This window comes from Canis lupus, chromosome X (genome assembly GCF_011100685.1).
Source record: "Canis lupus familiaris isolate Mischka breed German Shepherd chromosome X, alternate assembly UU_Cfam_GSD_1.0, whole genome shotgun sequence".
Taxonomy (NCBI): Eukaryota; Metazoa; Chordata; class Mammalia; order Carnivora; family Canidae; genus Canis; species Canis lupus.
Window position 1 is genome coordinate 25,789,666 of NC_049260.1, and position 14,275 is coordinate 25,803,940.

Below are 14,275 nucleotides of genomic sequence, written 5' to 3' on the forward strand. Positions count from 1 at the left end.
AAATCCTATTTGAAATGGCTGCCCTCCTGGCATTGATAAGAGGAGGTTCAATTTGCACTGGTCCTGTATGTCTTCATATCATGATACATTTATGAGAATCACTGTCCTATATGTCTTCATATCATGATACATTTATGAGAATCACTGTATCACACAGGTACTATACAAAACATTGCAAAAGCAAGTAGAAAATAAAATATTGGCACTCCAGGATTAGTGCTGGATATCATGTAGTAGGTAAAGATGAGAGTGGGAGAGGGATGTCACCCCATCAGTTAAGAATCCTTTATTAAATGACAGTGCCCAGAGCTCTACCTGACATAGAGGAGTACTCAGGGAATATTTGATGGATGAATGAATGAACAGGAAAAGTAGTTATCAAGAACACATAAATGACTTTCTTGTGATACTTGTCTCTGAAATGCTAAGAAAATACTAATGCCCTCCTTCATGTGGTTGCAATAAAAAATCATAGTGAATATTTTGCCATTGTCTCTGGGTTTTTTCCCCATTTTTCATTTTCTGCAGTTTAAACCACTACTCAATTCTACCAGAAGTGGAAACATGTTTCAATTCTCAGAATAGCATATGAATTGACTTTTCCCACCTCATGTACCTTAGTGAGAAAAATATTTTTTTATGAATAAACAAAATATGGTGTTAGATCCATACATTCAGAATAAAATAAAGTGGGAAAAAGACCTGGGATATTATGGCATTCATAGTAGAAGTGAGTGGCCATGAATATTCCCACGTAAAGTAGTGGGGCACAATTCTATCCGCAGAAAGAGAGCTGAATCCCCAAATGCACCAGAAGTAGAATAAAAATGTGACCCAATATGTCAAAACTCAGTGAACATTTTTATGACCCATCAATTGTATCATTGCAAGTCGTTAGAGAGAAGATTTTGATGAACATCAATTTCTACATCAAGAAAAATAAATGAGCCTCCATTTCCTTCCTTCTCTTTGTTCTCACCTTCAAGTTGTTAAGGTCTTTGAGAAGAATAAAAGATGACACTTCAGTAGCTCACAAATCAGACTTAACTGTTCCCATGTCAGTTTGAGTTTAGAAAAGATTACTTTCATCTAACAGCCCTCTCAGATACAGTACTACAGTGGGGTACTATGTCACCTCCAGAAATGATTTATACTGTATCTATCTAAATTTTAAAATATTAGAGAACTCTGCCTTCTATCTATCTCCATGCTTTTAAAATAGCTCCCAACAGTGCCTTAATAGCATAAAGAACAAAGAAAGAACATTTTCATATTACTTAACTACCTACCACCCTAAATTAAGTCAGTGTTTAGAAAGAGGTTGAAAACAGAAGTCAAAATGAACACGCACACACACTACTCTTCTCCAGTTTTCCAGTCATCATATAAGAAACAATCCAAACCTGAAACTTGATTTACTTTTCATCCAAAAAATCAGAAATTAGAAGTAAGACACCCTTGTGAGGATTACAAATATAAATAATCCCTTTCTTCAGAGAATACCCGGTCTAACAGGGACAATAAGAGATGTCACAAATACTTACAATGTACAGAATAATAAGATCACTATCTTGGAAAGGTGTCCAAAGTGACAACAATACTCGGAGAAAGGAGGGCTAACTTCAGAACTAACTAGGACTGGGAACCCGAGGCCATTCTTGTCAAAGAAAATGGGACAAACATAGGACCCGGGGTCTTCGAGGTCCCTGAGGACTAAGAGCAGTGAGAGAAAGTTTTAAAAACTAAGTGTAGAATGAATACAATCAGTGACCTTGAATGACAGCACCAAGAGTGGATTTTATGGCCTGGGTGGCTGAATCGGTTAAATGTCTGCCTTCGGCTCAGGTCATGACCTCAGGGTCCTGGGATTGAGCCCCATGTCAGCTCCCAGCTCAGCAGGGAGTCTGCTTCTCCCTCCTCCCTCTCCCCTCTTTGCGCTGGCGCACTCTGTGTGGTCTTTCTCTCTCAAATAAATAAAACATTTTTAATAGAGTTTGGATTTTATAAGATAATAATGCTTCAAAGCAAGGAAATGATGTGAAGTCAGCTGCATTTTAGATTAATTAGGAAACGATGTGAAGCTGCAGTGGAGGAGAGCGAGAGACACCAACCAGACAGGTATTAAAACAGCCCAGGAAGAGAATCTTAAACCAGAGCACCAGCAAGGGGAATGGAAAGAAGGATCCAAATGCAAGAGATATAAAGAGACAGAATAGCTTCCAGTTTCTAGTTCTGCACATAAGAAGCTTGGGAGTCGCCACATTGTCCTAATAAGTAAAAAGCTGAACAGGCTGGAAAATCAGTGACTCTTCTTAGATTCATAAGACAGGGGAAGACACAGGGCAGACCATTGCCCCCAGGACTGGAGAGACAGACGAGCAAATGCAGGGAGTCAGAGTTTGTCAGAGCAGAGACTCACAAGTGGAAACCAGTGCCAAGGTAGAAAAACCCGAACTATAATTAATGAACTGATGGAGGCTCAGGGCTAGAAAGAATAGACATCCACATGCAAAAAAAAAAAAAAAAAAGGAATCTAGATACAGACCTTACACACTTTTCACAAAAATCAACTCAAAATGGATCATAGACCTAAATGTAAAGCCTCAAACTATAAAACTCCTATAAGATAACATAGGAGAAAACCTAGATGACTTTGGGTATGGTGATGCCTTTTTAGGTATACCACTAAAGACGCAATCCATGAAATAAATAATTGAGAAACTGAACTTTATTAAAATAAAAAACTTCTGCTCTGTGAAAAACAGTATCAAGAGAACGGAAAAGACAAGCCACAGGATGGGATAAAATATTTGCACAAACGTCAGATAAAGTACTATACAAAATATGCAAAGTATTTTTAAAACTCAACAGTAAGAAAATGAATAACCCATTTAAAAGCTGGACCAAAGACCTTAACTAGACCCCTCACCAAAGAAGATACATGAAAAAATAAACATATGAAAAGATGTCTGACATCCTATGTTATCAGGGAAATGCAAATTAAAACAGTGAGATACCACTATGAGACCTGTTAAAATGGATAAAATCCAAAATACTGACAACACCAAATGCTGGTGAAGATGTGGAACAACAGGAATTCTCATTCATTGCTGGTGGGAATGCAAATGGTGCAACCACTGTAGAACACAGTTTGGCAGTTTCTTATAAAATGAAACATACTCTTATCATGTTGGCCCATTAATAGCACTCCTTGGTATTTACCCAGAGGAGTTGAAAACTTAATTCCTCACACAAACCTGAACACGGATGTTCATGGCAGCTTTTTTCATAATGGACAAATCCTGGAAGAAGCCAAGATGTCCTTCAATAGGTGAATGGATAAATAAACTGTGGTATGTCCAGACAGTGGAAGATTCAGAGCTACAAAGAAATGAGCTATCGAGCCATGAAAAAGACATGGAGTGTAAATGTATATCACTTAGTGACAGAAGCCAGCCTGGAAATGCTACGTAATGTAAGACTCCTACTATATGACGTTCTGGAGAAGGCAAAGCCATGGAGACAATAAAAATATCAGTGGATATGGAATGGGTAGGGAGGGTGGAGGTGGAGGGTTGGGAACAGAAGAATAGACAGAGGAAGGAGAATTTCTAGGGCAGTAAAAATACTCTGTGTGATATTACAATGATGAGTACAGGTCATTATATATTCATTCAAACCACAGAATGCACAATACCAAGAGTGAACTCTAAGGTAAATTATGGACTTTAGGTGATGATGATCTGTCACTGTAGATTTGTCCTTGGTAAAAAATGTACCATTCTGATGAATGCAATTGATAATAGGAGAGATTATGCATCTGTTGGGGCAGGGGATATATGAGAAATCCCAGTACCTTCCTCTTAATTTTATTGTAAATCTAAAACTGATCTATAAAAAATAAAGTCTTTTAACAAGAGAGAGTTTTAGAAGTACTGAGATCTGTGGCACCTGGGTGGCTCAGTCAGTTAAGCATCTGACTTGATTTCTGTTCAGGTCATGATCTCAGGGTTGTGAGAGTAAACTCCATGTCAGGCTCCATGCTGAGTGCAGAGCCTGCTTAAGATGCTCTCTCACCCTCTCCCTCTGCCCCTCTCCCCACTTGGGCCTCTCTATCTCTCGAAGAAAGAAAGAAAGAAAGAAAGAAGAAAGAAAGAAATTAAAATTAAAATAAATTTTAAAAATATAAGTATTGAGATGTGAAGATGAAATGGGTACAGACAAATATGGATTCACTGTGAAATTTGTGTGACTGGAAAAATTGTGTGGCATTTATACAAATTGGAAGCCAAGAAAGTGGGACATATGGAAAAGGAGAGATAATTAGTTCAAGTTTAAAATATGTTGAATTTGAAAAAATAAAATAAATTTGCTGAATTTCAGGCCCCCATGGAACAATCGGCTAGGAAGCTCCACTTTTGTTCAGTGGCATGAACTTCACTAGACTTATTCAGTTTTGTGATTTATTCTTGTGTGTGAGCAGAAATTCTAGACAGTAGAGTTTATCACAGGCTAGGTATTGTCATCTACCTGTCAATGACACCCACCTGGAAGAAAGCCAAGATGTCAGTGAGAAACAAGGCCCATCTGGAGTAAGGCCAAGAAGAATGTCTATTTCAGGGGCACCTGGGTGGCTCAGTGGCTGAGCATCTGCCTTTGGCTCAGGTTGTGATCCTGGGGTCCTAGGATCGAGTCCCACATTAGGCTCCCCAAAGAAAGCCTGCTTCTCCCTCTGCCTATGTCTCTGCCTGTGTGTGTTGCATGAGTAAATAACTACATTTTTTAAGATTCTTTTTATTTATTTTTTCATTAGAGACAAACACAGAGAGAAAGGCAGAGACACAGGCAGAGGGAGAAGCAGGCTCCATGCAGGAAGCCCAACGTGGGACTCGATCCCGGGTCTTCAGGATCACACTCTGCGTCAAGGGCAGGCGCTAAACCACTGAGCCACCCAGGGATCCCAATAAAATATTTTTTAAATATCTAAAATTTTTAATTAAAATAAAATTAAATAATAAAATTTTTAATCATTTAAAAATATTCTTTAAAAAAGAATGTCTATTTCAAATTACTAGCAAAAGCAGTATTGGAATGGCTAGTTTTAGAATGGACAAGACAGAAGAAACGAATCTTGTGGTCTATTTCCCTAGAGCAGACTTCCTCACTTCCCCTGATGTCCATGGCCTTTGCGTTGTTACCTAGAATCACCACCTCTTTTTCTTCAAGCCTTTTAGACCTAATCTAGTCTTTTACCTCGCCACTCTGTCTCCTAGGACGGATACCCAGTGGTATAATTGAATCAGTGTTTCCAAAATGGCGGTGTTTAAAGTGAGGTGTTTTTTTTTTTTTTAATCACTTTTGTCAGACAAAAGAACAGAATACAAATTTGGCAGGTTAGCAAAGCTAGATGTTTCCCTCACCAAATCAGCAGCGCAGAAGGAAAAGAGGAAGAGAGGAAGCAGGAGAGGGAGAAGGGAGCAGAGGAGAATGGAAAATGAAGAACAGGAAAGGAAGGAGGAAGGAAGGATAAAATGTTTGCATTGGATCCACTGAGGTGCCCTACAATCCCAGAAAGAGGACTGTTTTCAGTAATTCAAAGCAACATAGAGGCGAGAAATCTAGGTATGCCAGTCCTCAGCACTCAGTACTCAGACAAAGCTATACCCACTGATGCCGCCTCAGGAAGTCCCTCCACCGCCTGTGGTGCTGTGGGGAAGAGAGACGGATTTGTAAACCCCGGAGGCCAGGCCGCAGCCACCGTCACCTTGTCTGACCAGGAGGCAAGACCTTCAACTGAGGACTTGGGAGATAAGAAGGAAGGAGAATACATTAAACTCAAAGTCATTGGACAGGATAGCAGCGAGATTCACTTCAAAGCGAAAATGACCGCCCATCTGAAGAAACTCCAAGAATCCTACTGTCAAAGACAGGGAGTTCCCATGAATTCGCTCAGGTTTCTCTTTGAAGGTCAGAGAGTTGCTGATAATCACACCCCAAAAGAACTGGACGTGGAGGCAGAAGATGTGATTGAAGTTTATCAGGAACAAACAGGGGGGTCGTTCTACGATTTAGATACTCTTTTTATTTTTGTTTCTTTCCCCTCAATCCTTTCTTATTTTTAAAAATAGTTCTTTTGTAATGTGCTGGTCAAAACGGAATTGAAAACTGGCACCCCATCTCTTTAAAACATCTGGTGATTTGAATTCTGGTGCCCATTATTCATTATCACTTGTCTTCCTTGTGCTGATTTTTGGTGATCAAACCTCAGCCCCCTTCATATTGCCCTTTCCTTTTCAAAAATTACTTGTGTGCACAGAGAGGCCACCTTTTCCAGGGCCGTGCATTTTCAGGCTTGTGACAATAAGTAAGATCGACCACTACAGGTGTTCATGATGACTTTCCAATTGGCCCTGAAGTTCTAGCATGTGATTGCTTCACTCCTGGACTATGACTTTCAGTGGGACATGAAAGTTTTTCAGAGAACTGAACTGTGGAAAAATGATCTTTCCTTAACTTGAAGCTTCTTTTAAAATTTGAGGGTCTGGACCAAAGAAAGAAATATCAGGCTGGAGTCGAGAAGACAGAGATGGTAAGAGTAAATGACTAACTCCAAAGATGGCTTCACTGAAGAGAAAGCATTTTAAGATAAAAGTCTTGTCAGAAAATCCCAGAAAAGTTCTAATTTTCATTAGCAGTTAATAAAGCTATTCATGCAGAAGTGTATTCAACAGAACACTGCTCTTTTTTATTTTATTTGTACTTTTTGGCCTGGGATATGGGTTTTAAATGGACATTGTCTGTACCAGTTTCATTAAAATAAACAAAATATTTGTGAAAAAAAAATCTGCTTCAGGCAGAGACCCTACTCAGATCTATTAGAAATAGAAGACAAGGTAGAAAATAGGAGCTGGAGTCCTAAAAAAAATTGTATTAAGCCAAGCTTTACTTTGTATTGAATTACATAAGCTAGGACATTTTATTTACCTTTGAGCCCTGATTTTCAGGTGTATAAAATACTTTTAGGAACACTCACTTTTCGATGTCACTTTAAATTAAAATCTGTATATGTATGTGTGCTTATTATGCATCACCCACCATAGAACTCAACATAGTCTTGATAACTTCTAATTCACTTCCTTACAGAATTACTGTTAGGATTATATGAAATAATGTGTTTGCAGGCACTTGGAAAACAGTAGATTAGCTTGACAAGCTTACAAAGTAATAAAATGATGCTTGGAAAAATAGCTTTAGCCATATACATATCCTCATGATTCTTTTTAAGTTGACGTTGAAAATGAACCTATTTTATTTTACTGAATAATACCTTGTAACCTTATTGAAGTTCTAAATATTCTACATGCTAAAATAAAATTATAGTACACTCCCTAAAGTATTTTCAATCACTATAAAATACCATCTAACTGCAGAGCCTGGTTTTTAGATGCAAGCCATATTTGACTTTGAAACTATGCTGGCTGAGAGAGAAAAGGCAGTGTTGATTAGCTTTCTAAGCTCCACTAGATTTTCAGGATAATCATCTTCTCTAAGTTTTAGTTGTGTAAATATGGCCATAATCTGTATTTATGTGACTTCCAAAATTTAGGTGAAAGTGGTTCCAAACCCTTAGATCTCTGACCCACTTTGGTGGTTAGTTGCAAAAGATCTACACACTCATATACACACAGAATGTTAATTTCTCATTGGCTCAATAATGCCTCATGAATATTTGTGCTAATATTTTAAACATTGCTTGCTCTTGGGGATTCATAAAATAACATCTCAAAGCATTTATAGTAGAAAAGACTTTTGCTTGCAAGTAAAGGAAACCCAGTTTGAACCCTAAATGATGTTTATGGACACATATATCTAAAAAGTATATGAGTAAATGCAGGCATGAATAGTTTCAGGGACCCAAACCATGAAAATGGTTCTCCATCTCTTTAGATATCTCAGCGCTATCTCTTATCATTGAGATTAATTCTCATACATACTTTATCATTGTGTAGATGTTGCCAACAGCTACAGGCTTATGTGGGCCAATCCCAGCGATCCAGGACAAAAGGAACAACCTCACTCTCAACAGTCCCAGCCAAGGTTCAAAGACCATCTGCAACTGGGTAGTCCATGCTCATCCTGGAAATAATTACTAAATAATTACTGTGGCCCTGGAGAAGAAGTACTATGATAGGCCAGGCCAGAGTCACATGCTCAGTCTTAGAGCCAACAATTGAGTGAAAATCATCCAACATGAATGGATTGAAAATAGAAAAAGAGAGATGATTCACCATAGGAAATTTGGGGTACTGGGACATCAATAAAGGGAGGGAATGCTGACCAGCAAAAGTAACAGATGGCCATTACAGCATTCTGGATTCCATAGTGGTAATTTGCAATGCTGTATTTTCTCAACTAGTATAGATCTTAAAATGTTTTGTTGTTTAAAAAGGGGTCCTTCCGATGGGCACTGAGGGGGGCACTTGGTGGGATGAGCACTGGGTGTTAAGCTATATGTTGGCAAATTGAACTCCAATTAAAAAAATTTTTAAGGAGTCCTTCCATTTGAAAAGCTTGAGAATCTCTAATCAATTCTCCTTTCTATAGGAGCATATGGACGAGGGGCGCTTGGGTGGTTCATTTGGTTAAGTATCCGACTCTTGGTTTCAGCTCAGGTCATGATCTCAGAGTTGTGGAATTGAGCCCTGTAGGCTCCCTGCTCACTGGGGAGTCTATTTAAGACTTGCTGTCCCTCTTCCCCTGCCCCTCCCTGCACTCATTCATTCTCTCTCTCTCTCTCTCTCTCTCTCTCTCTCTCTCTCTCAAAATAAATAAATATTTTTGAAAAAGGAATATATGGGAACACCTGGGTGGCTCAGCGGTTGAGCGCCTGCCTTTGGCCCAGGCGTGATCCTGGAGTCCCGGGATCAAGTTCCACATTGGGCTCCCTGCATGGAGCCTGCTTCTCTCTCTGCCTCTGTCTCTGCCTGTCTCTCTGTGTCTCTCATGAATAAATAAATATTTTTCCAAAAAAAAGGAGTATATGGACTAATATAGATCAAATACATGGTTGAATAACTGAAGTGTGTGTCTCTCAATTTAGATGATTACTATGGTGAGTGTGATAACATAGACAGCTGCTTTGGAACTTCTCATGCCTGTAAGTCACTAGCACAGTGAGTTTTCTTGGCCCATTAAGTAACTTCTGAGAACATTGCCTTCTCCAGGGAGCAGGAAACACTACAAAAGAAACTTTTATGAAGCACATTTTTCAGCAAGAATTTTCTTTCAGTTGAACTGTTTATTCTTGAATCTTTTGAGATATCCAGGTTAGCTGCTTACAGAATGAGTTTATGAACTTTCTTAGTGCTAATTTGAAATTAGTTATGCATTCTACATATAAAGGTCTTTAATCTTACAGTAATTCTTTCCTTGAGATAGCTTAGCTCAAAGGAGTTTTATGAGGTTGATCATTATAGCATGGACTAAATGAGGACAATTGTTATAATAATTATGTACTTAGGAGTGGCAAGTGCTCCCCTTCCACTTGTGTACCCTTCAAGCTACCCAGCTACCTGGATGTTTATCCTTAATTGGAGGGAAGATCGATAGTGCCATAACAGACTACTTCACAATTACTTTGTGTATAAGGTTTTTCTAAAATTTATTTATTTATATGACAGTACCAGTGGAGGGAGGGAACAGAATAAGAGGGAAAGAATCTCCAGCAGACTCCCCACTGAGTCCAGAGTGGGACATGGGGCTCAAACTCACAACCCTGAGATCATGACCTGAGCCCAAATCAAGAGTCAGATGTTTAACTGACTGAGATGACTGGGGACCCCTTTTAAGTTTTTATAAAAGTAAATACTTGCTTGATAATGCCTATTTAATTTTTTCATAATGCCTATTTTTTTTATAATTTTTTTTTAATTTTTATTTATTTATGATAGTCACAGAGACAGACAGAGAGAGAGAGAGAGAGAGAGAGAGGCAGAGACAGGCAGAGGGAGAAGCAGGCTCCATGCACCGGGAGCCCGATGTGGGAGTCTCCAGGATCGCGCCCTGGGCCAAAGGCAGGCACCAAACCGCTGCGCCACCCAGGGATCCATGCCTATTTATTTTAATCGTACATTCTTTCAGCACTGTGGAGCTCTGTGGTTTAAATCTCAGATAGTGCTATATAAATGACAAAGTCCAATCTATTCATAAAATCACATGTCTCAGTTAACACTGTAATGTTTAGACCCACCCCAAATCCTCTTCCCTAACAAGTTGCAACTAAATATCTTTGGCTTAAAGAAGACTCTGATAGATCTTAATTTAAAATAGTTGGTCTTTTGGGATCCCTGGGTGGCTCAGCGGTTGAGTGTCTGCCTTTGGCCCAGGGTGTGATCCTGAAGTCCTGGGATCGAGTCCCACATCAGGCTCCCTGCATGGACCCTGCTTCTCCCTCTGCCTATGTCTCTGCCTCTCTCTCTGTGTGTCTCTCATGAATAAATAAACAAAATTTTTTTAAAAAATAGTCGATCTTTCGGTTTTTTTTTAGTCTATCTTTCAAAGCAAAAATTCACATTTGCAAATAACCCAAATTCATTTTCCTTTTTCTCCTCATGTTCCTCCTTGTCCTTCACCTATTATTTATTAAATAATATTCTTTTGTGATGCTAATCTTTGTATGTTTTTTTGCAAATTATCTATCCAATGAGGGATTAATATCCAAAACATATAAAGAAGCCATGCAATTCATCATCACTGACCATCAGGGAAATGCAAATCAAAACTACAATGAGATATCACCTCACACCTGTCAGAAAGGCTAAAATAAAAAACCCAAGAAACAACAAGTATTGGAAAGGATATAGAGAAAAAGGGAACCTCTTGCCCTGTTGCTGTTGGTAGGAATGCAAACTGGTGCAGCCACTGTGGAATACGTATGGAGTTTCTTCAAAAAGAAAGACTATTCTGGGGATCCCTGGGTGGCGCAGCGGTTTGGCGCCTGCCTTTGGCCCGGGGCGCAATCCTGGAGATCCAGGATCGAATCCCACATCGGGCTCCCTGCATGGAGCCTGCTTCTCCCTCTGGCTGTGTCTCTGCCCCTCTCTCTCTCTCTCTCTCTCTCTCTCTGTGGGACTATCATAAATAAATAAAAATTAAAAAAAAAAAGAAAGACTATTCTGTATGTTGGTAAATTGAACACCAACAAAAAATAAATTAAAAAAAATACAAAAAGAGTTAAAAAATAAAAATAAATTTAAAAAAAGAAAGACTAGCCTTTGATTCAGCAATCACACTACTGGGTATTAGTGATTCACACAATACTAAACACTAATTCAAAGGGATACATGTTGATACTGTACATAGAAAACCCAAAAGCCTCCACCCCAAGATTGCTAGAACTCATACAGCAATTTGGCAGTGTGGCAGGATACAAAATCAATGCCCAGAAGTCAGTGGCATTTCTATACACTAACAATGAGACTGAAGAAAGAGAAATTAAGGAGTCAATCTCATTTACAATTGCACCCAAAAGCATAAGATACCTAGGAATAAACGTAACCAAAGAGGTAAAGGATCTATACCCTAAAAGCTACAGAACACTTCTGAAAGAAATTGAGGAAGACACAAAGAGATGGAAAAATATTCCATGCTCATGGATTGGAAGAATTAATATTGTGAAAATGTCCATGCTACCCAAGGCAATTTACACATTTAATGCAATCCCTATCAAAATACCAGGGACTTTCTTCAAAGAGTTGGAACAAATCATCTTAAGATTTGTGTGGAGTCAGAAAAGACCCTGAACATCCAGGAGAATATTAAAAAAGAAAACCATATCTGGGGGCATCACAATGCCAGATTTCAGGTTGTACTACAAAGCTATGGTCATCCAGACAGTGTGGTACTGGCACAAAAAGACACAAAGATCAATGGAACAGAATAGAGAATCCAGAAGTGGACCCTCAACTTTATGGTCAACTAATATTCGACAAAGGAGGAAAGACTATCCACTGGAAGAAAGACAGTCTCTTCAATAAATGGTGCTGGGAAAATTGGACATCCACATACAGAAGAATGAAACTAGACCACTCTCTTACACCAGACACAAAGATAAACTCAAAATGGATGAAAGATCTAAATGTGAGACAAGATTCCATCAAAATCCTAGAGGAGAACATAGGCAACACCCTTTTTGAACTTGGCCACAGCAACTTCTTCCAAGATACATCCATGAAGGCAAGAGAAACAAAAGCAAAAATGAATTGGGACTTCATCAAGATAAGAAGCTTCTGCCCAGCCAAAGAAACAGTCAACAAAACTAAAAGACAACCTACAGAATGGGAGAAGATAATTGCAAATGACCTATCAGATAAAGTACTAGTATCCAAGATCTATAAAGAACTTCTTAAACTCAACAGCAAAGAAACAAACAATCCAATCATGAAATGGGCAAAAGACATGAACAGAAATCTCACAGAGGAAGACATAGACATGGCCAACAAGCACATGACAAAATGCTCCGCATCACTGGCCATCAGGGAAATACAAATCAAAACCACAATGAGATACCACCTCACACCAGTGAGAATGGGGAAAATTAACAAGGCAGGAGACAACAATGTTGGAGAGGATGTGGAGAAAGGGGAACCCTCTTGCACTGTTGGTGGGAATGTGAACTGGTGCAGCCACTCTGGAAAACTGTGTGGAGGTTCCTCAAAGAGTTAAAAATAGATCTGCCCTACGACCCAGCAATTGCACTGCTGGAGATTTACCCCAAAGATACAGATGCAGTGAAACGCCAGGGACACCTGCACCCCGATGTTTCTAGCAGCAATGTCCACAATAGCCAAACTGTGGAAGGAGCCTCGGTGTCCATCGAGAGATGAATGGATAAAGAAGATGTGGTTTATGTATACAATGGAATATTCCTCAGCCATTAGAAATGACAAATACCCACCATTTGCTTCGACGTGGATGGAACTGGAGGGTATTATGCTGAGTGAAATAAGTCAATCAGAGAAAGACAAACATTATATGGTCTCATTCATTCGGGGAATATAAAAAATAGTGAAAGGGAATAAAGGGGAAAGGAGAGAAATGAGTGGGAAATATCAGAGAGGGAGACAGAACATGAGAGACTCCTAACTCTGGGAAACGAACAAGGGGTGATGGAAAGGGAGGTGGGCGGGGGCTGGGGGCGCATGGGTGATGGGCACTGAGGGTGGCACTTGATGAGATGAGCACTGGGTATGTTATGCTATATGTTGGCAAATTGAACTCCAATAAAAAAATAATAAAATAATGAAATAATAAAAAAAAGAAGGGATACATGTCCCACTATGTTTATAGCAGCATTATTTACAAAAGCCAAGATATGGGAGCAACCCAAGTGTCCATCCATTGATGAATAGATAAAGAAGATGTGGTATGCATATAATGGAATATTATTATATTTAAAAATGAAAAAGAATAAAATCTTGCCATTTTCAGTGACACGGATGGAGCTAGAGAGTATAATACTAAGCATAATATATCAGAGAAAGATAAATGCTATATATTTTACTCATATTTGGAATTTAAGAAAAAAACAAGCAAAAGGGGGAAAAAAGAGCAAGAGGGGCAAACCAAGAAACAGACTCTTTTTTAAAAAGATTTTTTTTTAATTTATTTATTCATGAGAGACACAGAGAGAGAGAGAGAGAGGTAGAGACACAGGCAGAGGGAGAAGCAGGCTCCATGCAGGGAGCCCAATGTGGGACTCGATCCCAGGACTCCAGGGTCACGCCCTGGGCCGAAGGCAGGGGCTAAACAGCTGAGCCACCCAGGAATCCCCCAAGAAACAGACTCTTAATGATAGAGAATATACTGATGGTTGCCAGTGGGGAAGTGTGTGGAGTATGATTTAAAGAGGTGATGGGGATTAATAAGGAGTATGCTTGTTGTGATGAGCACCGGGTGATATATGGAAGTGTTGAATCACTATAATGTACACCTGAAACTAATATACTGTATGCTAACTAACTGGAGTTCAAATAAAAATTTTAGGGGCACCTGACTAGTTCAGTTGGTAGAACATACAAGTCTTGATCTTGGGGTTGTGAATTTGAGCCCCACTTTGGGCACAGAAATTACTTTAAAAAATTAAAACTTAAAAAAATTAAAAACTTAATAAAAGTGGTCTTCTTTTTATACTTTCTAGGTTCCTCCATATTTTCTTTCTTAAAACTTGGTTTATTGAGGTACAATAGTCATTTTATAAATTGTGCATATTTAAAAT

The 14,275-nt window shown here is 39.0% G+C and overlaps 1 protein-coding gene across 1 annotated transcript; it reads left to right on the forward strand.

Annotated features, from left to right (window-relative positions):
* The first annotated feature begins 5,624 nt into the window (after window positions 1–5,624).
* LOC100685896 (small ubiquitin-related modifier 1-like) lies at window positions 5,625–8,124 on the forward strand. The gene is made up of 2 exons (XM_038588778.1): window positions 5,625–6,055; window positions 8,010–8,124. Exons 1-2 carry the CDS (start codon window positions 5,625–5,627, stop codon window positions 8,122–8,124), a joined length of 546 nt encoding a protein of 181 aa, XP_038444706.1.
* Window positions 8,125–14,275: the final 6,151 nt, after the last annotated feature.

What these genes read in the sequence shown, in the direction of transcription:
- LOC100685896 (XM_038588778.1), top strand. Translation starts at nt 5,625, where the DNA reads ATGCCAGTCCTCAGCACTCAGTACTCAGACAAAGCTATACCCACTGAT. An exon ending in TATCAGGAACAAACAGGGGG is followed by an intron (nt 6,056 to 8,009) that starts GTCGTTCTACGA and finishes ATCATTGTGTAG; the next exon opens with ATGTTGCCAACAGCTACAGG.